At 42.7% G+C, this 24,017-nt stretch overlaps 1 protein-coding gene across 3 annotated transcripts; it reads right to left on the bottom strand.

Annotated features, from left to right (window-relative positions):
* Positions 1-189: 189 nt before the first annotated feature.
* On the bottom strand, positions 190-23,962 carry Nipped-A (Transcription-associated protein Nipped-A). 3 transcript variants are annotated; one of them, XM_088033174.1, is made up of 21 exons: positions 23,881-23,962; positions 23,334-23,504; positions 22,990-23,289; positions 22,611-22,805; positions 21,345-22,562; positions 20,985-21,295; positions 20,490-20,939; positions 20,150-20,294; positions 18,995-20,102; positions 18,474-18,947; positions 17,744-18,426; positions 14,432-16,181; positions 14,061-14,382; positions 12,366-13,698; positions 11,563-12,265; positions 11,131-11,504; positions 10,581-11,052; positions 10,306-10,528; positions 8,394-9,178; positions 636-970; positions 190-331 (listed from the first exon to the last, which is right to left on the bottom strand). In XM_088033174.1, the coding sequence occupies exons 2-21, from the start codon at positions 23,481-23,483 to the stop codon at positions 254-256; spliced, it is 11,409 nt and encodes a 3,802-aa protein (XP_087889300.1). In that variant the 5' UTR covers positions 23,484-23,504; positions 23,881-23,962; the 3' UTR covers positions 190-253. The 3 variants fall into 3 exon arrangements, with proteins under 3 accessions (XP_087889300.1, XP_087889298.1, XP_087889299.1); XM_088033172.1 differs by having other exon boundaries at positions 21,345-22,805; XM_088033173.1 differs by lacking the exon at positions 23,881-23,962 and having other exon boundaries at positions 21,345-22,805; positions 23,334-23,515.
* Positions 23,963-24,017: the final 55 nt, after the last annotated feature.

The following is a 24,017-nucleotide window of genomic DNA, read 5'->3' as shown; positions in this document are numbered from 1 at the left end:
TTTCACGGAATTTACTTAAAAAAACAAACGGAGAATTTTCATGAATGTGATTTGTGGTCTTACGAAAATACAAGGTCATCGCTATCAGGCCTGAAGATAACCTCCTCAGTTGTTGCTACACAAAAAATGACCACATTGAGCGACATACCTGTTACGCATGTTTACTCCGATTAAATAAAAGAACGAAAATAAATTATTTTTTTTTATTTATATAAAAAATATCACGTTTTAATCTAAATATAAATAATATATCTTACAACCATGGATGCCACGCCGGGTCCATTCGACACAGATTATCGTGACTAATCGCAGCGTTGACAAGAGTCGACACCTGAAAGAACTTTAATTAATAAAAATCCGAACGGAAATACAAGGTGTTTATTAATATTTGTAGCATCGACGGTGGCTGTGGAATTCCTGTCATGTTCTACTTTGCCGCTTTGTTTCCATAGTGAATAAAACTATGTTGGCAACTAGAACAGTTCTTTTGTCAAAATTGACTTTATTGAATGATTGAGGTTAACTGCAAATGTCAGGTGAAAAACCTAAACGCACATTTGTAACGAGCGGCACATTTCTTCGACATTTCATAGCCACCCTTGATGCTTGATGAACATCCAGTAGCAAATACGCACCTTACTATCGGCACCATCAAAGTGTGCCAAACTGTTTAGCCTGTTGGAGATGGAAGTCACGGCTTTATTGACCATATTTATGATTTGTTCGCTGTCTGTCAGTTTTTCGAGATTGTTTCCCACAGCTTCCTCGGGTTTCTTCATTCTCGATAAAACCATCTCGTCGCGAAGAATGGGTTTGAGGATCGCTTGCACTTTGAAATTCGGGTAGACGAAACAGCGAGCTGTCGCTATCATGGAGGCGGTGAGCGGCCCACTGATTCCGATCGATGAGAGATATTCGACGATGTTGGGGGTGAGGCGGAACGGGACGGGTCTTGCAGCCCCAAACTCGCCTGGAAAATCACATTTTTATAAGATAAACGAATCTCTAAACGCTGCTGCAACAAAATGTCAAAAGTTCCCATCTATGGGTGTTTAATACCTTTGTGTTCTACATCAATCCAAAGAGGAGCTCGGGATTTATCAACTGGCTAAATTTGAGATCTATCGGACAAATAGTTTGCAAGTTATGGCCAAAAATTAAAAATCTTCATCGTTTGAGTCCAATTTTTGTCATGTGACTAAAACTATGAACACGACTTATGCTTTGATTACTTTGGGGTGTTTACTTTTGAAGGGAGAAACACGCTGATCGTAAAAGAACCCCGTTTCTTTTTTAGGGGAGAACGCACGAATGCGAAAGAACCCCATGAATGGTCAGGTCATTCTCGTTGCCGAAGCGACGGGTCAGATCGACAAATCACACCACTCGATGTACATATCTATATTCACAAGGCGACAGTCAATGGTCAGGGAGCGGTAGACGCGTGCGCCATCTACGTGTAGAAATATCAACTTTGGCTTTTGTTACTTTGAATACAGTCATTTTCAATCACTGTTTTCAAGGTGAAAACGATGTTTAATACTTTTGTGTTCTATATCAATCGAAAGAGGAGCTCAAAATCTATCAACTGGCCAAATTTGAGATGGATAGGACAAATAGTCTACAAGCTATGGCCAAAATTAAAAAAAAATAAAAATTTTCATCGTTTGGGTCGGAATTCTTTTTCGCGAAAAACCGACTCTCGAATGTTTGGCTTTTGAAACATTTTCTCACGTAAAATATGAGCCGAGAAAAAGAATGGCGCAAACCGCATCTCAATATCTCTAATAGTTTCCGAGATATTTAACTTTGAAAATTGGGAAAAATGAGAAAAAATGAAAATCAACTATCCGAAACTTTGATCGGCCATAACTCAGTTATTTGTTGTCGGATCTGAATTTAAATCCCAGATTTGGAATCTGCGCAAAATTCTGCGTTCACTGATGTTTAATAACTCAAGTTTACTCGAAAAACAAGCGAAAAGTCGATATCTGATCACGAAAATCAACAACTATGTGTACACTATTTTTCCTACGACCTTCCATCATCTTGAAGAAACCATAAATATCATTTTTTACGACCTCATATAAAAGTGACGTATTCCACATAGTTAGATAGTTGATGTTTTCGTACATCAATTTCCGAAAGTAAAAGTCACTAGTGTGATATGAATATATCCGCACAGACCTGTCAAAATTGACTTGTCAGAAACTTCATTTTTACCATTATGCATGTTGTTTTACAGTGAATCGTCTAGATATTTAAGACAAAAATTCAAGAATTACATTTGTATTTGAAAATAACTGTCAATTTTGACAGGTCTGTGCGGATATATTCATATCACACAGTGACTTTTACTTTCGGAAATAGACGTACGAAACGTAAACTTTCGGAGTCATTTAACCGTGTGAAAAACGCCACTTTCATATGGGGTGGTAGGAAAACATCATATTCACTATTCACACAATTTCTTTCTGAAAAAAATCGTGGAATTTGAATCTTCACCGCCAACACAAATGTTTTATTTGTACGCACGTTACCAAGTTATATGAATTCAGATAGAAAGTTATAATAGATGATGTGACTAAAACTCTGAACCGGCTTATGCTTTAATTACTTTGGGGTGTTTACTTTTGAAGGGAGAAACACGCTGATCGTAAAAGAACCCCGTTTCTTTTTTAGGGGAGAACGCACGAATGCGAAAGAACCCCATGAATGGTCAGGTCATTCTCGTTGCCGAAGCGACGGGTCAGATCGACAAATCACACCACTCGATGTAAATATCTTTATTCACAAGGCGACAGTCAATGGTCAGGGAGCGGTAGACGCGTGCGCCATCTACGTGTAGAAATATCAACTTTGTCATTTTCAATCACTGTTTTCAAGGTGAAAACGATGTTTAATACTTTTGTGTTCTATATCAATCGAAAGAGGAGCTCAAAATCTATCAACTGGCCAAATTTGAGATCGATAGGACAAATAGTCTACAAGCTATGGCCAAAATTAAAAAAAATAAAAATTTTCATCGATTGGGTCGGAATTCTTTTTCGCGAAAAACCGACTCTCGAATGTTTGGCTTTTGAAACATTTTCTCACGTAAAATATGAGCCGAGAAAAAGAATGGCGCAAACCGCATCTCAATATCTCAAATAGTTTCCAAGATATTTAACTTTAAAAATTACGCAAAATGAGGAAAAATGAAAATCAACTTTCCGAAACTTTGATCGGCCATAACTCAGTTATTTCTTGTCAGATCTGAATTTAAATCCCAGATTTGGAATCTGCGTAAAATTCTGCGTTCACTGATGTTTAATAACTCAAGTTTACTCGAAAAACAAGCGAAAAGTCGATATCTGATCACGAAAATCAACAACTATCACCATGGTAACGCTGCTTCTTTTCTGTGATAGGTTAGCATAAGCGCGGACGATTTGAAATAATGCAAATTGTCATAGCAACCACCCAAGGGTTTTCTATTGTTTCAGTGCACCAGTGAATTATAAAAATCCCCACCTATGATTGGCTGAAGGCCCCGTTAATTATGAATTCATTATTCACCATGCTTGAAATATAACATTAATAATTGAAAAAGTTAAAATAATGGAAATATTATTAAACGGTCGTAGAAAATAGATATTTACATAACAAGTGCGGAAAGTGAGCAATTTCGCACGAGTGTAAATGTAGATGCACGAGGCGCCAGTCAAGTGCAGATATTACACGAGTCCAAAAAAGACACTTTCCGACGAGTTGTGTACACTATTTTTCCTACGACCTTCCATCATCTTGAAGAAACCATAAATATCATTTTTTTTACGACCTCATATAAAAGTGATGTATTCCACATAGTTAGATAGTTGATGTTTTCGTACATCAATTTCCGAAAGTAAAAGTCACTAGTGTGATATGAATATATCCGCACAGACCTGTCAAAATTGACTTGTCAGAAACTTCATTTCTACCATTATGCATGTTGTTTTACAGTGAATCGTCTAGATATTTAAGACAAAAATTCAAGAATTACATTTGTATTTGAAAATAACTGTCAATTTTGACAGGTCTGTGCGGATATATTCATATTACACTAGTGACTTTTACTTTCGGAAATGGACGTACGAAAACTTCAACTTTCGGAGTCATTTAACCGTGTGAAAAACGCCACTTTCATATGGGGTGGTAGGAAAACATCATATTCACTATTCACACAATCCGTCAATTTTTGACGTTTCCTTTCTGAAAAAAATCGTGGAATTTGAATCTTCACCGCCAACACCAAATGTTTTATTTGTACGCACGTTATGGTTTGTACGGTGAGAGATTGAATGACAGAAAAGTCACTAAATCTACGCGATAAAAAGTGTACCATACGCGCGAAATTTAAAATAAAAAAATAACCCCAGTTACTGACAACCCCGTCAACCCATTTCGCGTAGAAATTTAGTGTTTTTAGTGTATTTTGTAGCATAATTTGCTACCAACCTATATGTCAACTGTCGAAATCTCCCAATCACTCACCGGATAAACTATACCAAGTTATATGAATTCAGATAGAAAGTTATAATAGATGATAGGGGCTATTCTGTATCGAGTCGGTTAAATTTAAAGGGTGGTTAAATTTTAAAGGTCCTTTAAAACGAAATTCCTATTCTGTATCAGCCAAGTCCGTTAAAATTTTAACCTAGGTACGTTAAAAAGCTGCTTATTTTAAGGGCTAGTCGAAGCCATCCCTTAAATTTAACAGGGTTTCTGTTTGACAGTTCGATGCTTGATATTTTTATAAATATTGCAATTATAACATAATTCTTCCACAAATTTGTTGCAACTCAAAAATGGCATTGGATGGTTTAATACATTTGATAATTATGCATGATAAAGAAGATCGAATACGAAGGTAAAATTAGAGGTTAGATTATAAATGTTTATCTAAAACTTAAATTATTTGCAGAAATGAAGTTCGTATAAAACACCGACACTTGAGAGATTCAAGCGATCCATTTACATTGCCGGATAAATTATTTATAAAATTGTTTAATTGTTGGACCAACTCTTCCCATTTGTTTTCAAATCTCTCCAATTCAACAGCATTTCTGGCTCTGCCCTCAATTAAGAAAGGATGTTGCTCCAAATATGCAATTAAACCTTCTTTTTGTTTTTTGGTAATTCTTGGAGCTCTCGACATATTTATTTAAACTTTTAAACAAAGTAAGGTAGAGGATCAACTAGACGCACCAATCACAACCACAATAATGAACACAAATTTTAGATCAAAATAACTTACCTTCTTGTAATAAAATAAGATGGAAAGAAAATCAGCACGTTTCGATTATAAATATTTTGCATATTATTATCTTTGACCCAAACTTTGCCTGCTCATGGGTTTTTCGAAGTACATCTTGAAGCCAGATGTTGCATCTAAAGGTGCTATCAAACCAGAAACAAGAAATTTTCATTTTTTTGTAGCGTTTATACGTTTGCAACAACGAAACAAATATATTTATTTTTTTATTTGCATTTAAGTCGATGTCACATAAAGCGCACGCGCACGATCACAACAGCCTACTTTCGGTTCGGAAAACCTACCACCATGGCTGGTTCACAATCGAATTAACGTACTACGTTTATTTCATGATACAGAATAGCTATTTAAACCCCGCACCGTTAAATCGGACTATTTTAACCTACCCTTTAAATTTAACAGACCCGATACAGAATAGCCCCTGAAACTATGAACACGACTTATGCTTTAATTACTTTGGGGTGTTTACTTTTGAAGGGAGAAACACGCTGATCGTAAAAGAACCCCGTTTCTTTTTTAGGGGAGAACGCACGAATGCGAAAGAACCCCATGAATGGTCAGGTCATTCTCGTTGCCGAAGCGACGGGTCAGATCGACAAATCACACCACTCGATGTAAATATCTTTATTCACGAGGCGACAGTCAATGGTCAGGGAGCGGTAGACGCGTGCGCCATCTACGTGTAGAAATATCAACTTTGGCTTTTGTTACTTTGAATACAGTCATTTTCAATCACTGTTTTCAAGGTGAAAACGATGTTTAATACTTTTGTGTTCTATATCAATCGAAAGAGGAGCTCAAAATCTATCAACTGGCCAAATTTGAGATCGATAGGACAAATAGTCTACAAGCTATGGCCAAAATTAAAAAAAATAAAAATTTTCATCGTTTGGGTCGGAATTCTTTTTCGCGAAAAACCGACTTTCGAATGTTTGGCTTTTGAAACATTTTCTCACGTAAAATATGAGCCGAGAAAAAGAATGGCGCAAACCGCATCTCAATATCTCAAATAGTTTCCGAGATATTTAACTTTAAAAATTACGAAAAATGAAAATCTTTCCGAAACTTTGAGCGGCCATAACTCAGTTATTTGTTGTAGAATCTGAATTTAAATCCCAGATTTGGAATCTGCGTAAAATTCTGCGTTCACTGATGTTTAATAACTCAAGTTTACTCGAAAAACAAGCGAAAAGTCGATATCAGAAGTTTGTTATAGTTTTTGTCATGAATTGCGTTTTGTATGTAATTGATGTACAAGGTGTTTATAAATGTTTCTAGCATCAAGGGTGGCTATGAAACGTCAAAGAAATGTGCCGCTCATTACAAATGTGGGTTTCGATTTGTCAACTGACATTTGCAGTTAACCTCAAACATGAAGCAAAGTAAGTTTTGAGAAATAAACTGTTCCAGTTGTAGTTTAAAACCTGAGAATCAAAAACTTGGACCCAAAACCGTAACTAAAACGTCATTGAAGTAAGTAACATTATAAATAATTTTCAAAATAGTTATATTCACTATGAAAACAAAGCGGCAAAATAGTGTACGACAGGAATTCCAAAGCCACGCTTGATGCTAGAAACATTTATAAACACCTTGTACTTATTTGTCGATCATTTAAATAACCACGAAAACCGTTCATAAACGCAACAACACTCTGGCGAATCTCAGAGTGTTAATCACATCACTCTGACGTCTCACTTGATGAACATAACCCAGCATCAGATCACGAAAATCAACAACTGTCACCATGGTAACGCTGCTTCTTTTCTGTGATAGGTTAGCATAAGCGCGGACGATTTGAAATAATGCAAATTGTCATAGCAACCACCCAAGGGTTTTCTATTGGTTCAGTGCACCAGTGAATTATAAAAATCCCCACCTATGATTGGATGAAGGCCCCGTCAATTATGAATTCATTATTCACCATGCTTGAAATATAATATTAATAATTGAAAAAGTTAAAATAATGGAAATATTATTAAACGGTCGTAGAAAAATATCATATTCACTATTCACACAATCCGTCAATTTTTTACGTTTCCTTACTGAAAAAAATCGTGGAATTTGAATCTTCACCGCCAACACCAAATATGTTTTGTTTGTACGCACGTTAGAATGTGTACTTTTTTTGCGGTTACCTAGTGATATGAATTCAGATAGAAAGTTATAATAGATGATGTTACTAAAACTATGAACCGGCCTTATGCTTGAATTACTTTGGGGGTGTTTACTTTTGAAGGGAGAAACACGCTGATCGTAAAAGAACCCCGTTTCTTTTTTAGGGGAGAACGCACGAATGCGAAAGAACCCCATAAATGGTCAGGTCATTCTCGTTGCCGAAGCGACGGGTCAGATCGACAAATCACACCACTCGATGTAAATATCTTTATTCACAAGGCGACAGTCAATGGTCAGGGAGCGGTAGACGCGTGCGCCATCTACGAGTAGAAATATCAACTTTGGCTTTTGTTACTTTGAATCATCGAATTTTGGGCTTTTGAGAACATTTTCCAACGTAAAATGAGCCGAGAAAACGATGGCACCTCAATATCTCTAATAGTTTCCGAGATATTTAACTTTAAAAATTAGGAAAAATGAGAAAAAATGAAAATCAACTTTCCGAAACTTTGATCGGCCATAACTCAGTTATTTCTTGTCGGATCTGAATTTCAATCCCAGATTTGGAATCTGTGGAAAATTCTGCGTACGCTGATGTATAATAACTCAGTTTACTACAATAAACAAGCGAGATATCGATATCAGAAGTTTCGCATAGTTTTAGTTACGAATTTTCGCGAAAAACTGCAACTTTCGACTTTTAGAAAATCTAACAACTATTTCTTATGTAAAGAATCTTGTCGAAACATATGGTTTCTTCCTAATGATTCAACTACATTCACACTCGTGTGAAATTGGCCACTTTCCGCACTTGTTATCGACGGGGACTTTTGACAATTCGTTACAAAAAATCAGCGAATTATTCCGAGCTTAACGTTTATTTTGCCTAGCCTACTAATCGTCATCGAACCGTAAACAAATCGATAATCCGACATGAGTGGCAATCGACCTCTTAACCAGTTATCATCGGTTTCCTCACCTGTCCCGTCATCCACGTCGAACTTAAAATACGACACGTTCATCAGCCCCGAGTCCTGGTGCAGATACATCATATCCGGGTTCAACCTGGTCAAGTGGAGGACGTGTTCGGCGAAACACGCCAATGCCAGTTGCAGCGTGAACATCTTTCTGAACTGCCAGTAATCCGTCGCCGACGGGAACGTCTGCACCGCCCATTGCTTCAACAGCGTCCGCGGCACCATGTTGGTTTGCACCCCTTTCAAGATGTCCCTCGACAGCTGATGGCTCGCTTTGATCCCCCGACTCTGCACGCCTCCCAGGCGCTCGTAATAATAATGAATGGGGTCGTCGTGCTCGATCCCCAGTTTCGCGCATCCTTTCTTGAAGATGTCCAAGAGGGAGATGGACGCGGGGTTGTCTTCGACTAGCCGAATCTGTTGGGAAACCGCGACGACTCTTGGTACGGTGTAGTGGAGGAATCGCCGCGCTGTTTCTTTTTGTTTGCCCAGACAGTGGTTGAGCATTCGCAGAAGTTGGAGGACGCGTTCTTCGCGTCGCGCGTCCGCCAAGCCCGAATCGTTCACCACCAGATAAGGGTAGATTTTGCCGTTGTGGCCGCGGATGTACAAACGGCGAGCGGCGGCGTTGTGCTTTTGGACGACGTCCACTCGGGGCATGAAGCGCGTGATGCGGACGTAGTAGTGGTTGTGCTTGGGGAGGAGGAATTCGCCGGGGATCTCCACCTCGGCCGTCTTCAGGGTGAAGTTCGACAGGAAACGGCACTTTTCTTCGATGAGGAAAGACCTTGAAAAGAGACAATGTTATTCCCTAGTAAAATAATTAAAATTATGTTTCCTTAAAATTTTACAGTTTTCGCTTTTTGTTAATTTCAAATTGAAACGGTTAAAATTCACTTTTTTTGTATAGGTAAATTTCGAAGATGACTTGATTTTTCCTAAAATTTTAAAATTTTCTCTTTTTTTTTGTTAATTTCAAATTAAAACGTTCAAAATTCGCTTTTTTGTAAATTTCGAAGGTGACTTGATTTTTCTCTTTTTTGTTAATTAAATTGAAACGGTTAAAATTCACTTTTTTTGTATAGGTAAATTTCGAAGATGACTTGATTTTTCCTAAAATTTTTTGAATTTGCTCTTTTTTTTTGTTAATTTCAAATTCAAACCTTCAAAATTCACTTTTTTTGTAAATTTCGACAATGACTTGATTTTTCCTAAAATTTTAGGATTTTCTCTTTTGTTTCATTAATTTCAAATTCAAACGTTCAAAATTCACTTTTTTTTGTAAATTTCGAAGGTGACCTTGATTTTCATATTTTTTTTTGTTAATTTCAAATTAAAACGCTCAAAATTCACTTTTTTTTTTGTAAATTTCGAAGGCGACTTGATTTTTCTTAAAATTTTAGAATTTTCGCTTTTTTGGTAGTTTCGAAAGCGACTTGATTTTTCTTAAAACTTTGGAGTTTTCTTTTTTTGTTAATTTCTGTTAATTTCAAATTCAAACGTTCAAAATTCACTTTATTGTAAATTTCGAAGGCGACTTGATTTCTCTTAAAATTTTAAAAGTTTCTATTTCGCTAATTTCAGATTAATTAAACGTTCAAAATTCACTTTTTGTAAATTTCAAAGGCGACTTGATTTTTCTTAAAATTATGATATTCATTAAACATCTAAAAAAACCCGCTCCAAATCCAGTTTCAATTGTTTTAGCTAAAAAATGCGATTCTTGTTATCACAAATTGAGTAATTTAATAATTTCCCTCTCTTGGAATGAAATACCGGCACAAATCCGAGAAAAAATTAATTACACAAAAAACAAACCGATTTTGAAAGCGAAATCGTGTTTTATCTCCCTTATCATTTCCGAGATTACCGACCTTGACTCATTCGCGTGTCATCAAACCCAATTAAACTCACTGTAAAAGCATCTTGGAGCGATTATCCAAAATCTTAATCCACTTCTTCAATTTGAAGATCAGCGTGTGCAATTTCATCGAGTTTGTCTGGGAAAAATCGAAATCTTTCGTAAAATCTTGCTTCATTTCCTTGAAAACCGGGTCTTGATACGTCGCTTCCGCCCTCCTCGCTAAACTCTCCGACGCCGCTGAATTGAACGTCACATTCACCGATCCGATATTCTCTGTAAAGTCCCCAATCAACTCCACTCGATAATTAGAAGTTTCCTTTCTTACCGACGCCGATTCCAAAAGTCGACATCAATTTCTTGACGAAATTCAGAATATGCGGTGTGATTTTCGCCTCGTTGACACTCTCGCGGTTCTCGAAGGCGATGGCGTAACACTTCGTCAATCCCTGGCGCAGCTGTCTCAACACCTCTTCGTACCAGTTCTCCCGGAACCACTCCATCTGATTGGCGATGCCTTCCAGACTCGACAGAGCCGTGGTGTGAATGTCTCTCTGCATCTTCATGATCTTCGAACAACGGATCATGGCAGGGGTGGCTTTGATCGAAGACGTCTCACTGGTGGTTATAGTGGCGGTGTTGGTACTTTCTTGGGTTTGCGTGGTGGCGGTTTGATTGTCGTTCTGGGAGTCTTGAGGGGGCTGTTGAACGGTGTTGGTCTTCCGCGCCGTGGCCGTGCGAAGAGTGAGGTAGAGCGTGCGGATGGGGAAGTACACGGCTTGGGGAAACATCCTACCAACCTGGAAACAAACAAACGCATGTAAACACGCGGACAAATTTTCAAGGGGACGAATTGACCGGGGACAAACTCCCCCTACCTGGCAGAGCAAGTTCAAGATGACGTGTCCTTCGTACTGCACCAAACAATTCAGAAGCTGCGGCGTCCATGGCAGCCACAAAATCGGCGGGACTCCAACTGAGTACTTGTCCAGCGCGTCCATCAAACTCGAATTGTCGTCGTCGTAACTCAAGAGCCAGAGTACTTTCGCCAGGTACTTCCTCGCTTTCGATTCGTTTTGGTGGCGGCACGCGTGCAAGAAACACGCCATCGCGTTCACCCCCAGGTTGATCTGACGGGAGTCTCTGGTGAAGACTTGCTCCAGATAGTCGCCGTAAAGAGCCCAAGCCTTTGTCGAGGTGTCGTGCATTTGGACGGCCGCCGAAAACGCCTTGTTCGCTTCGTCGGACTTATCTAACAATCAAACAAAAGAGTAAGAAGGTCTTTGGTGTTAAATTCAAGTGAAACTCACTGCTCAAATGGTAGATCATCCCTTTGAGGGCGTAGATTTCCGCCGTCAAATCCTTGGCAAAGAACTTGACGTTCGTATTGTTGATAACCTCCAGTCCCTCCTGCAGCTCGTTCTTGTTATTCATCGACGCCAACTGCAAATAACACTTGACTTGCTGCCGGATCTTCTGATAACAATCCACAATCGGCACACTTTTGATCGTATAAATTCTATTAAGCGACTCCAAGCACACGTTCACCAGCTTGTGCTTCCTCGCGATCTTCCCGAAATGAATCAGCGACTGCGCCGAGGCGTGGATCCCCAACATCGAGTTGGTGTGAGCCGATTCTCTTATACTCTCATAGTGGTTGACGATGACCTGGTAATGGTGTTGGCGCCACGTAAAAATATCATTCCAATGAGTCAAATCGTCGGCGATGACCGGTAAGCGATTCCTCCATGTCTTCACGATGGCCTTCATGTCGTGCAGAGAGTTCTGATGGCCTTGCAGCAACCCCTTGTGGATTTGGTACGCTTCCTGCAGCTCCATGATTTGTTGCGCCGCCTGCAGATACGGCAAGTGAATGTGGCTGACTATGTGGGGCAGCCGCCGCCACTCATTCAGACAAAGCGCGCTGGCGCTCTCCACGTACCGCTCGACGAATTTCAACGGTTTGCTTTCGTCGGGCTGGCAGATGAGCAGGAAGCCCCCATACATCGTTATCTGCAAGAAAATTTTATTATTAATTTAACTTCTCAACTGCAGTGATGTCTCTTATTATTATATTATTATTATTATAACAGTGAGGGAATTGATGGCGTACCTTCCACCCCAGCTCCTTGGGGCAGTTGTACTCCACGTTCGACAGCGCCTCCTTCATAACATCCCAGTTGGGGATCCTCCAGGCGCTCTCCAGCAGCAAATACGGGTCGTAGACGCCGTTCTTCGCGTACTCCGTCAGAACATTCCACTCGTTCAACTCCTTCGCGCATCGTATCCAATGTTCCGTCCATAACAAGACCTCGCGTTGCGTGTGCGTGGGCACCGGCCCCATCGAGTTATCCTGCTTGTGCTTCGCCATCGCCGAATCATAGGCGGATTGCGCCTGCTCAAAGAACCCGTGTTGCTCATAGGCTATCGCAATACTCGTCTCCTTATAATGCGCGTGCTTCTGCCACAACCCCGCCCACAAATCCTCTTCGCACAGCAGCGAATACAACTCGCCCAAAGAGTCCAGCAGCTCGTTTTTCGACTGATCCGTTTCGAAGTCGTAACACGTGGCGGCGTTGCTCGCCTTGGAGGCGGCGGACGGATCGAACGCCATCTGCTCCAAACCCAGCGCCATGCGGTGCCAGAGGTTATGCGACTTCCCTAGGTACTTCATGAGCGGCGGCGCGATTTGGATGGGAGGGTTGCAGCGGCACAGCGCCTCCACGAATGTGTTGATGGCGCTTGGATGACAATCCTTCTGGATGATGTGAGTGCCGGACGTGATGAACGGGAGGATTTCCTGCACGAGGACGTTGCGTTGCTCCTCCTCCAGGATCTCCCAGATTCGGGGGAAAAACTGCAACCACACCTGCTCGGCGAGGTTGGTGTCCATGTGGCACAACTGAGACGCCGCGGTCAAAAACTGATCAGTGGTAACATTCCTGGAAACCTCGATGAACTCGTAGTGTTTCTTTATCATCTTGGAGATGGTCTCCGCGCGGTCGATGGGCTTCTCTTCGATGGTAGGATTAGACTCCACGTTGGACAAATCCAGATCCAACACCTCTTCTTTGATCTCCGTCGAAGCGTAAAACTCCGGATTGTCCACCTGCATGGCGTTGAACTCCTCGCGTTTCTCAGGAGAATTGATGACTGAGGTGATGCTGGGGAGGATGCTGCTCTCGTGCGCCATCTGAATGCTCGTATCGGCTGAAGACGTCACCAGGAGAAGTTCGATGCACTGTTTGATCCAGTAGTGCTGGCCGATGGCTTCCCAGTTCTGCGAGCACACGATGTAGAGGAGACGGTCGTGGAGGCGGCGCCGCATTGACTCGTCGAAGACCTTGAAGAATTTCGCTCGGATGTGGGGTTGGCTGCACCGCAGACCGGCGAGGAACGCCGGTTCGAGTTTCGACGTCAATTCTGTCGTCTTCAGGTTGACGTCGCTGCAACAGAAATGTTCATTTCAACAATAAAAATATGTTTTTATCACATTTTATATATTAAATAGTTATTTATATATAAAAGCGTCACAGAAAGACCACGCAAGTTTGAGTCACCCTGTATATTTAATAATGAAAAAAGTGATCAAAATCGTGACTAAATGATTGAAGTAACATGAGAGCCCAAAATTGCCTAATTTGTATTTTTTTTTGACTGAAAGTTTGTCGAAAAAGTTCGGGAACAAAAGAGGTCGATTTGCTATAGAATGCCCCATATATCATAAATTTAAGTTTTCTGGACCAAACCGTTTTTGAGTTATGATCGCTCCAGTTTACATTGCGTCTCTTTAGATGAAGACACTCACGTGTAGACGTAGTTAACAAGCTCCAGGAATTGCGCGTTCAGATCGGCATCCTCTGGGAACCTCTTCTCCACGTACTGCATCATTTTCCCTAATAAAATGGACTTTTCCCGGAGACTCGGCGCCTGGTTCAACGTCACCACGTTCTTGCACTTCATCCACTCCTCAAGCATCTTCGTGATGGCTTTCATGACTTTGATGTCTTGCGTTTTTTCGATAAGACCCACGAGGATGGTGCCGATGAAGGTTTTACGCATTTCCACGCCCATGACGACGACTCGCGTCTTCACCAGGTCCAGACTGAGAATAAGAAGCTCGCTGTTGACTGAAATTAAAGAATTAGTTGAGACTCCACCACTGATAATCGGACATACTGGCAGCGTACTCTGTGGAGGTGGGCTGCAGGTGCTCCTTCGCCAACCGATGAAGAACTCGCATAAACGGAGTGATCAACAAATCGATGTAAGAGTGGTTATTAGCACACGCGGCCTTCAAGATCATCATCGTCCCAAACAACGTGGAGGAATTCGCTTGAGCGTTCTTCTCGTAATTGTTCAACCCCTCGAAAATCACCTTTCCGACGGTGGAGTACAAAATCTCCAACTCCTCGTATTTGCAGGAAACTGTGGTGTTGGAGCGCTCCGTCGGAAACAAAGACATCAACTTGGTGAGCAGCCCATGCACCAGCTTAATAATCTTATTATTCGTGGAAGTTATGCACGCCCCCAGCCCCCGTTGCAGAGGTTTGAAACTCGCGAGAATCTGATCCTTCTTCATCACCGACAACAAGTAAGTTAACAGTTCCAACGCCGTACAAACATTTCCAATGTTGGTATTGGGTGCCTCGACCGTCAGAAGAATCTTATCGAAGAACGCGAGTTTTAAATCCACCGGTTGCGGCCACAGATCCGGTTTGAGCGCCGTCTTCAACAAAATAACGCAGCGCCTGGAGAGTAACTCGCCTGGACTACTCGCTGAAGGATTCGCCGGGTTCTGCGGAGTGGCGTCGTTGACTTGACACGCCAATCGCAACAAGAAGTTTAACACCGTGTCGGTGTGGACGCGATCGATGGGTTTGTTGACTCCAGGTTCTTGTTTTATGACGGGGGTTGGAGAGTACGAAGTTGATGGTTGCATCATCGCCAAGCGCTTGCGTTGGCCTTCCATGGGGTCGTCGAAACTCATGCGTTTCGTGGGGACGTTCTCCACGACTTCGCCTCCATCCGCGTCTTCTTTGATTCCGTACAGCTCCCATTTGATGATGACTTCGGCGAGCTCCACGGCCAGTTTCCGGTGCTCCAAGGAGGCGGTGGGGCTGAATCCCAGCCGCTGGATGGAGTTGACCATGTGCTGCACCAGGTGGTGGCGAACGGGATAATAAACTTTGTAGTGCTTCACCACGAGTTGGAGGATATGAAACAACTGCTGCATGGAGTGGCCTTCATCGACTATAATCTTCTTCGTCCAGTGGGTTAACATCGTGTTGCCTTCGTCCATTCTTAGGGGCATCGAAGGCGTTAAAATCTCCAGTGCTTGTCGGACGACATTCCGCGCCTCCAAAGCGTGGGCTTTTAACAAACTATGAAACACCTGGAGGACGATTTTCCGATGAATAGCAAACTTATCAATAATGTGAGAAAGAAGAAGATGTCCATGGTAACGAGTCGCCGGATCCACGCAGTTCTCCACCAGAAGACACGGCCAGGCAAAGGTCATCAAGCGTCGGAGTTTGAAGCCTTGCGTCTTATTATTAGCGTCGTGATCATGGATATGAGGACTCGCCTGTTCGACTAAAAGACACGAGAACTGGAGGAGCGCAATGCGCACGCAGTCGGCCGTCGGAAACGGATTATCCGGATCAATGAGTTTGTTGATGAAGACGGAGACTACATTATCCGGATTATCCTGGTAAGGCATCGGAGGTCCTCCAACAAGCTTGTTGGTTTCGCCTTTTTCAAAACTCACGGCGAAACAAGGAATTAGGATCAATTGGAGGACTTTGGATTTGAGTTCTTGCGACATCGTGTTCGTGGGGAAGAGCTTGACGAAGCGGAAGAAGGCGGTGCGTTTCCATTCCACGGTGTAGTTCTGGGCGACGGTGTTGGCGAGGAAGTCTTTCAAGAACTGGAAGAAAAAACTCGAGGGTTAGCCTTCGTAGGAGATCATTAGGAAATCAGGGAAAATCACTAAGAAATCAGGGGAAATCATGGTAAATCAGGGGAAATCACTGGAAAATCAGGGGAAATTACCGAGTAGTCAGTGGAGTAAAATTACTAGTAACAAAATCAAAGTCAGGGGAAATCACTAGAAAATTAGAGGAAATTAGGGGAAATCTCTAGGAAATCAGAGAAAATCATTAGGAAATCAGAGGAAGTCATTAGGAAATCAGGGGAAATCACTACGAAATCAGAGGAGATCAGGAGAAATCACTAGGAAATCATAGGAAATCAGGGAAAATCACTGGGAAATCAGAGGAAATCAGGAGAAATCACTAGGAAATCAGGAAAAATCACTAGAAAAACAGGGGAAATCCCTAGGAAATCAGGGAAAATCACTAGAAAATTAGAGGAAATCAGGGGAAATCACTAGGAAATCAGGGAAAATCACTAGGATATTAAGGAAAATCACTATAAAATTGGAGGAAATCAGGGGAAATCACTAGAAAATCAGGGAAAATCATTAAGAAATAAGGGGAAATCACTACCAAATCAGAGGAAATCAGGTGAAACCACTAGGAAATCAGAAGAAATCACTAGGAAATCAGGGAAAATTACTATGAAATCAGAGGAAATCACTAGAAAATCAGAGGCAATAAAAAGAAATCACTAGGAAATCAGAGGAAATAACTAGAAAATCAAAGGAAATCACTAGAAAATCAGAGGAAATCAGGAAAAATCACTAGGAAATCAGAGGAAATCAGGAGAAATCACTAAGAAATCAGGGGAAATCACTGGCAAATCATGGGAAATTACTGAGTAATCAGTGGAGTAAAATTACTAGTAACAAAATCAAAGTCAGGAGATATCAATAGAAAGTTAGAGGAAATCACTACGAAATCAGAGAAAATCAGAAGAAATCATTAGAAAATCAGTGAAAATCACTAGAAAATCAATGGAAATCAGGGGAAATAACTCGGAAATTAGAGGAAATCAGAGATGATCAGGGGAAATCACTAGGAAATCATAGAAAATCAGGGAAAATCTCTAGGAAATCAGAGAAAATCAGGGAAAATCACTAGGAAGTCAGGGGAAATCACTAAGTAATCAGTGGAGTAAAATTAATAGAAACAAAATCAAAGTCAGGGGAAATCACTAGGAAATCAGTGAAAATCAGAGATAATTAAGGGAAATCGCTAGGAAATCAGGGGAAATCACTAGGAAATCAAAGAAAATCAAGGGAAATCACTAGGAAATCAAAGGAAATCAGGAGAAATCACTAGAAAATCAGAGGAAATCAGGAAAAATCACTAAAAAATCTTAGGAAATCAGGGGAAATCTTTAGGAAATCAGAAAAAATCACTACGAAATCAGAGGAAAACAAGGAAAATTATACTAGGAAATCAGGGGAAATCTCTAGGAAATTAGAGAAAAACAGTTACTTTCAAAATCAGGTCTATGCCAGTTTGGAGGCATAATAACCCCTCGAAAAACCTCGTCTAAACTAGTTTGATCCGCATCTCCTCTTACCTGGAATTCCGGGATGAAGCGGTGACACATCGACCTCAACAACTGGAATAACAAATCGACGTTGTTAGGATGGTAACAGAAATACTGCAGCAGGATTTTCACCAGGAGCTTCGGCTCCTTCCAATGAGGATACTCCAAGTTATCCACGTTCTTGTGTCTTTCTTGGTACGCGTCATCGCACCAAATCTGTCGCAGAGCCTCCACCAGCTCTTGTTGTTCCGACAACCACTGGTCATCAAACTTGATCAACAAAGAAATTATCCGGATACTCTGATATTGCAGCTCGTTTCGATCTTGCGGTGTTAAATTATAATTGACGTGGACATTCGCCAAGACGATGGTGATCAATCTCTTCACCATACTACCCTGGATGTGGTCTCTGAACGGTTTACCCTCTTTGTGCTTGATGAGGTACTCCAAGTACCGACTAAACTGCTTGTCTTTGATGCAGGTATCATCCAAGAACATCTCCAAAGTCTCCCCAGGATACCGTAACAAGAACTTCATTAAAATCTCACGGAAAGGCGAACTAGCTTCGATGAGCATTGCCTGTTCAGTCTGAAGAATCAACTGGCACAAATGGTTGATGAACTTCGAAGAAGCCGCAGGAGTTTGATGGAAAATCCCGATGATCGTAACGATTTTTTGTTCCTCATCGCCTTTCTTCGATACACCGGTCGACACTACAATCAAACAATCAAACAAACAAGTTGCAACGTCACCTTACCACCTTTATGGCTGTTGGTGAGGTTCTCCAAGAGTTGTTTCAACAACTCCAACAACTGCTCGCAAAGATTCTCGTTGAAAGTCAGCGGAAATAGTTGAGTCAAATACGACAACATCTTCACGCCGTTCAGAGTCAAGTTCTTCGCATCTCCAAGAGTCAACAACAGCGGTTTAACAGTCTGGTAGACGAGATCTTTGTTGACTTGATACCCGGCGATGAAGTCGCGCATGCACTCGAAGGCGGTTTGTTGCAACTCCGCGTTGGGCTTCTCCAGGGCTTTGTACAAGACCTGGAAGATTTGCTCGCGAACTTCTTCGAGGTAATGACACGCCGCCAGGACTCTAAGTGCGCTCTTTCGCAACGGGATGAAATTCGTGATGTTCTTGTAACAGGAAAAAGTGTTGAGTTTGGAGTCCTCCGTGTTGCACAGAGAGAGGAGATCGACGATGAAGAGGTTGTGTTCTTTGATGGACAAATCTGCAAGAAATTGTTACGGGGCGGTGGTCAAGTCGTGTCTTTCTTACCGATGGTGAAGAGCCTGGGGCTCAACGTGGTGCAAAACTGGTTGCCGTCCATCAACCCCATCTGCGCGATGGCCGGTTGGTGTTTCAACAGGTGCTTCGTTGGAGGCACCATATCAGCGAGGACTTCTTTAAAAGGTTCCATCACCGACGTCACCGACTTGTTCTGCTTCTCGGCCAACAACCGCAAGGAGTGCATGCTTTGTTCCCTCACCATCGTGTGAGGACTGGTGACTTGTCTCACCAACTCGTGCGTCACTTCATGCAGAGCTTTCCTCTGCAGATCTTTCGTTGTTTGATCCGAACCCTCCGGGGGTTCGGTGACGCACACGATCAACATCTTCTCCAGGTTGTTCTTCGCCATGTCCAACGCACCACTGGAGACTTCTCCGGTGAGGTCCATCATGACAAAGAGGAGCGCTTTGAGGAAGGTGAAAATGTGTTCGTACACCCACTTCTTCGCACACCGCTCGAACATGAAGTTGATGGCGATGCAGCCGCCGAGTTTGGCGTACCAAGCTCTCTCGTAGCACAAGGAGCACATCTTCTCCGAGAGGTACTCAATGAGTGGTAGACGACACGCCATTTCTTTACTCCCAAGCAAAGTCGACGCCGTGTCCAAAATCAACACCAAACCAACATGACCGGGTTTGCACAGTTCTTTCTCTTCGTGGCCCATGATGACCGCCAGCGCGTCCACCAGGACCAGCGGATCTAACGCTACTTGTTCGTTGTGTTTGGGGGTGCAGGCAAAAGCGCCGGATTGTTGCGCCACCGCCACCATGGTGTAGTGACGCACCACCGCCACCATGAGCGCCACCACCGGCTGCCGGAGCTCCTTAATAGCCGCTGCTACGAACATCCCAGTTAGAGCGGTTTGGTGGGTTTCGCGGGCTTGTTTGTAGATGCTCTTGTACACCGCTCCTTTGACTTGGGGGATCGTTTTCGAGTCCTGGAAACTCGAATGAAGGAACAAGTTGATGAGGGTGTTCTTGTCGTCGGTGAGGTTGCGCGACGCTGTTAAATAACAGTTGATGACCTCCCAGGCTTGCTTCCGGTAGAACGAATCGGTGTTGCTTTGTTTCAGCGCGTTGAAAGCGGTCTCTATGATCTAAAAACGACCTCTTTAAAACAAGAAATTTAATAACAAACTCGTACCTTCTGCACCGGAAACTCAATGGTCTTGTCTTGGTCGTGGAACTTCGCGACGATCGCTGGAGGATCGTAATCGGAAGAGATGTAGTCGAGTTTCTGCGGTTCGATCATCATTTTTCTGTTACCGCCACCGAATTTCCCTAAAACCCTGCACAAACATAACAATAATAATATTCAAAAATAAACAGCTGAGAGTAGACGTCACTCAAATCGAACTTTTAAAAACGCTTAAAAGGCATTTTTTTGCAATTTTTCGACTAGCGACGCCATGAAAACTATCGATTTTCGTCAAAATTAAAACATATGAATTCTCCCTATTTAGCCCCCTAAAATCTGGACATACTTGAAGGCAACTTGGGCGACTTGGTCGTTGTTCCTCAACGTCCTCCACAGCGCTTGCATCAAATCCGCGCGCACCGGCTGAATGTGCTCGTACAAGAAATCGTGCTGGAGGTTGTCGACGCAAAGTTCGAGGGTTCTCAGTCCTTGGCTGATGAGGACGTGGGAGCCGTTGAGCGCCGACACCAGAGGATCCATCAACATTGGTAGGTACGGTAAAAGAGAACTTAATCGCACCGGAACAGTTAGACAGAGCTCCACGAATAAGTCTTTCATGTGTTGTTTGTGGAGGCCGCTCTGCAGGCGGTTGAGACCTTCCAGGAGGTTTGGAAGAAGTGGTAAGAACTCTTGGTAAAGAAGGTCGTGACTACCGCCACCAATCGAACGAAAGAGAGCTCGTAAGAGGAGGAAGTAGTTGTAGGGTTCTTTGGCGCTCATTGCCAATTCCATGGACCTGGAGGACGGTGTTAAAAACGCTCAAAGTTTCCGGTAAACTCACCTATTGACGATTTGGTGTAAGTGAGGTCTTAACATGCTCTCGTTTTCTTGAGGGAACAACGAGACACTCCCGAAGACGAGTTTAAAGAGCTTCAGGTATAAATTACTGCGCTCCAAGTTGGAGCCCATTTCCTCCATTCTTTCCAAGAGATACTCCACCAGCACTGTGGCGAAGATGGAACTGGTCGCCGGATTCGCCAGTAAAGTGTTCGGGACAGTTTGCAGAGTTGGATTCTTGTAAACGCGCTCCACCAGGTACTCGATGGTTGTCGAGAAAATCTCATGAAAAGTCTGCGGGTTCATCATCGAAAACTACCAAAAAACCATTCAGTGTGGTCAACGACCATTAAAACCTCATTACCACTCCGCTGAAGTGCTCCAAAACGTCCTTCTCTTCTTTGTTCCTCACGTTCTGCTGGTTGATCCTCTGGGGCCCTGTGGGCGGCGGCCCCAACGCCAAAGTATAAATATCCAACGCCTTCAAAGCCCATTTGACCAGCCGCACAAAAACCAGAGTTTCATGGGGTTGGAAATGCTTCGTGGCCACCGGCGCGTGGGTGGATTTGCACGCCGCGCACCCCCACGTTATCGTCTTAACCCCACAAACCAACGTCTTGACCAAACTCCTGTAATCCGCCACGTTATAATTGTTGTTTTGTGGAAACCCGAATTTCGATTTCTCCTCTTTCTGCTGGTTACCCTGCGTCGTCGCCAGCGCGTTCTCCAAAACCTCCGCCGGATTCGGTTTAACTTCTTCGTTTTTACCATCAGGAGTTGGCGGACTCTGAACCAGCTTACACTTGTTGGTGAGAATCGGTAGCTGAATCTTCGCGATCGTCTTGAATTTCACCACGAAGACCTCCAGCATCCGCATGAGGAGTTCTCGGCCTTCCGTGCTGTTCTCCGCGTCGGAGCGGAGCCGAATACAGTCCACCAGGTTCAGGAGGAGCTTGCAGGACATTGTTTGAATCGTGGTGGCTAAAGTGTCGTCGTGGACGTTTTTACTAAACAAATGCACAGCGCGCGTGAGGTCAGACAGCGGGAGTTGTTGTCGGACGTGGTGCACCAGGTCCGCCAGCGTGGAGTACGCTAAAGGTCGTAACGACTCATGCGTGGTCCAACCACGTCCTAAAAGAACATCTTCGTCGAAGAGCTTCTCCATGTGCGGCACGAAGCGGTTGCGGAGATCTGTCGCCAGGATGTGGCGTGCTGCGATCAACAGTTCTCTTCTTAGGTGCGCGACCTCCATGGGGCACAGCATGAGGAGGCCCAACATCCCTTGGACCATCATAGTGGAGTGACTTTGCACGTGCTCCAGGTAAAACTTGATGATGTAGGCGAGAAACGAGAGCGTTTTGACCTGAGCGCCGGTGAAGTCGACGAAGATCTCTTTGTTGAAGGTGTCGGCTTGGCGCTGCTCCGGACTCGGTTGCAAAGTTATCGTCTTCATGATCAACGGGATAAAGTCGCTGACGTCCTGATGGACACTTTGCTTGTACAATTGGTACATCAACACCACAATAATTGGGAGTTCCTGGAGGACCTTCAAAGAAAGTACTGCTTTGGGGATGAGGTAGTACTGAAAGCAACCAATCAGAGAGTGACACGATGGGGGAGACAAACGAACCGCAATGAGCGTATTGTCTTTGTTTCGCTTCTCCGTCTGGATGCTCGTCATGGTGAAGGTTTCCTTAAGTAAGTCTTCGATGTTAAGTTCGCTTAAATCCTTGACTTTGATGGGGGCGCGCGGCTCGAAAATCTTATCCATGTGGTTGGGCAGATCCGAGTAAATCGACTTGACGAACTGAAGGAAATGTTGGATCTGCAAAAATTAGCACAGTAAGAAACCGAAAGGTCGTTCTCCCTAGGAAATCGGTGAATAAGTCTCAGGAAATCACTAGGAAATCAGGGAAAATCACAAGAAAATCACTAGGAAATCAGGGAAAATCAATAGAAATAATTTTTGAGGCATATTAACCCCTCGTGAGAAATATTCAGAGACGAACCTCTGGATTGAAGGCCGGACGGTACTGCTTGTGCAGCTCTATTATAATCTTCAAACACACCAAAACGTTCTCTTCATTATCAATCTCCAACAGCTTCAACATCAAAGAAAGAATCGATTTTACGTAAGGCCTCAACAGGTCGTTTGTCGGCAACCGATACAACATCTCCAAGATGAGTTTCCGCACTTGCTGAATGTTGTACTCTGCAATGAAGTGCGGTTCTCCTTCCTCCAAGATCTTCAGGAAGATTTTTACAGAGTGGTCCAGAAAACTTTGATACAGCGAGGACGACAATATGATCTAAAACTGGCATTGAGCTCTGAGGCGTCGCAAAAGAGTTTTACCTCGAAATTTTTGCTGATTTCTTGAGTGGCCTTCAACTTCAGGACGTCTTTGCAGTTGGGGTCCCCCAACATGGTGACGTAGCTCCTGAATTGGTTCATTTGGGTGGTGTGGGGGTCGATGCCCGCCATACTGGTTTGCGCGGACTGCATCTCTGGAGTGGAGCTCACATTCTAGCAAAAAGGGGGCTATCAAAAAAAAAACGCAAAAATGTTAAATCCCTTATATTAAATAATTTTTCCGCCAAACTAATTTTAGTAATGCCTTTAGTTTGTTGCACTGAAAATTAAAAAAATCAGAACGAAACGCACACGAATCTATCGCAGAAAAATTATTTATTTATAATTTGTTAACTCGTGCAGTTGTTGGAACAGCGCTTGTGCTTTTCCCATGCGCAAATTTTCATTTTCTTGGAGAAAAAGATTTAAATTCAAACAGTGAAGTAAACAACATAACCTCAAACTCTGTCTTCGCCGATAACAAAGCGAAACTGTAGATTTTCGCAAATGTTACTACATTGAATGGAGCGTTACTATTTTATCCACTTACTTTTAGTAAATTTCCATTGAATTACTTCGAAATTATCTTCATTTTCACTTAAAACACACATCAACATGTGAATGAATGAAGTAGAAACAAAAAGACTTTGGTGGGGGGAGTGAAGTGGCAGTGGCTATGGTTGTAAT

This window comes from Gnatocerus cornutus, chromosome 3 (assembly GCF_029298725.1).
Source record: "Gnatocerus cornutus isolate USDA-ARS CGAHR chromosome 3, icGnaCorn1.1, whole genome shotgun sequence".
In the NCBI taxonomy this organism is placed as follows: domain Eukaryota; kingdom Metazoa; phylum Arthropoda; class Insecta; order Coleoptera; family Tenebrionidae; genus Gnatocerus; species Gnatocerus cornutus.
The sequence above is the reverse complement of the archived record's forward strand: the minus strand, read 5'-3'. Positions and strand labels throughout refer to the sequence as shown.

What these genes read in the sequence shown, in the direction of transcription:
- Nipped-A (XM_088033172.1), bottom strand. Translation starts at nt 23,483, where the DNA reads ATGCAGTCCGCGCAAACCAGTATGGCGGGCATCGACCCCCACACCACC. An exon ending in AAATCAGCAAAAATTTCGAG is followed by an intron (nt 23,290 to 23,333) that starts GTAAAACTCTTT and finishes TGCCAGTTTTAG; the next exon opens with ATCATATTGTCGTCCTCGCT. An exon ending in TGGAGCACTTCAGCGGAGTG is followed by an intron (nt 21,296 to 21,344) that starts GTAATGAGGTTT and finishes GTTTTTTGGTAG; the next exon opens with TTTTCGATGATGAACCCGCA.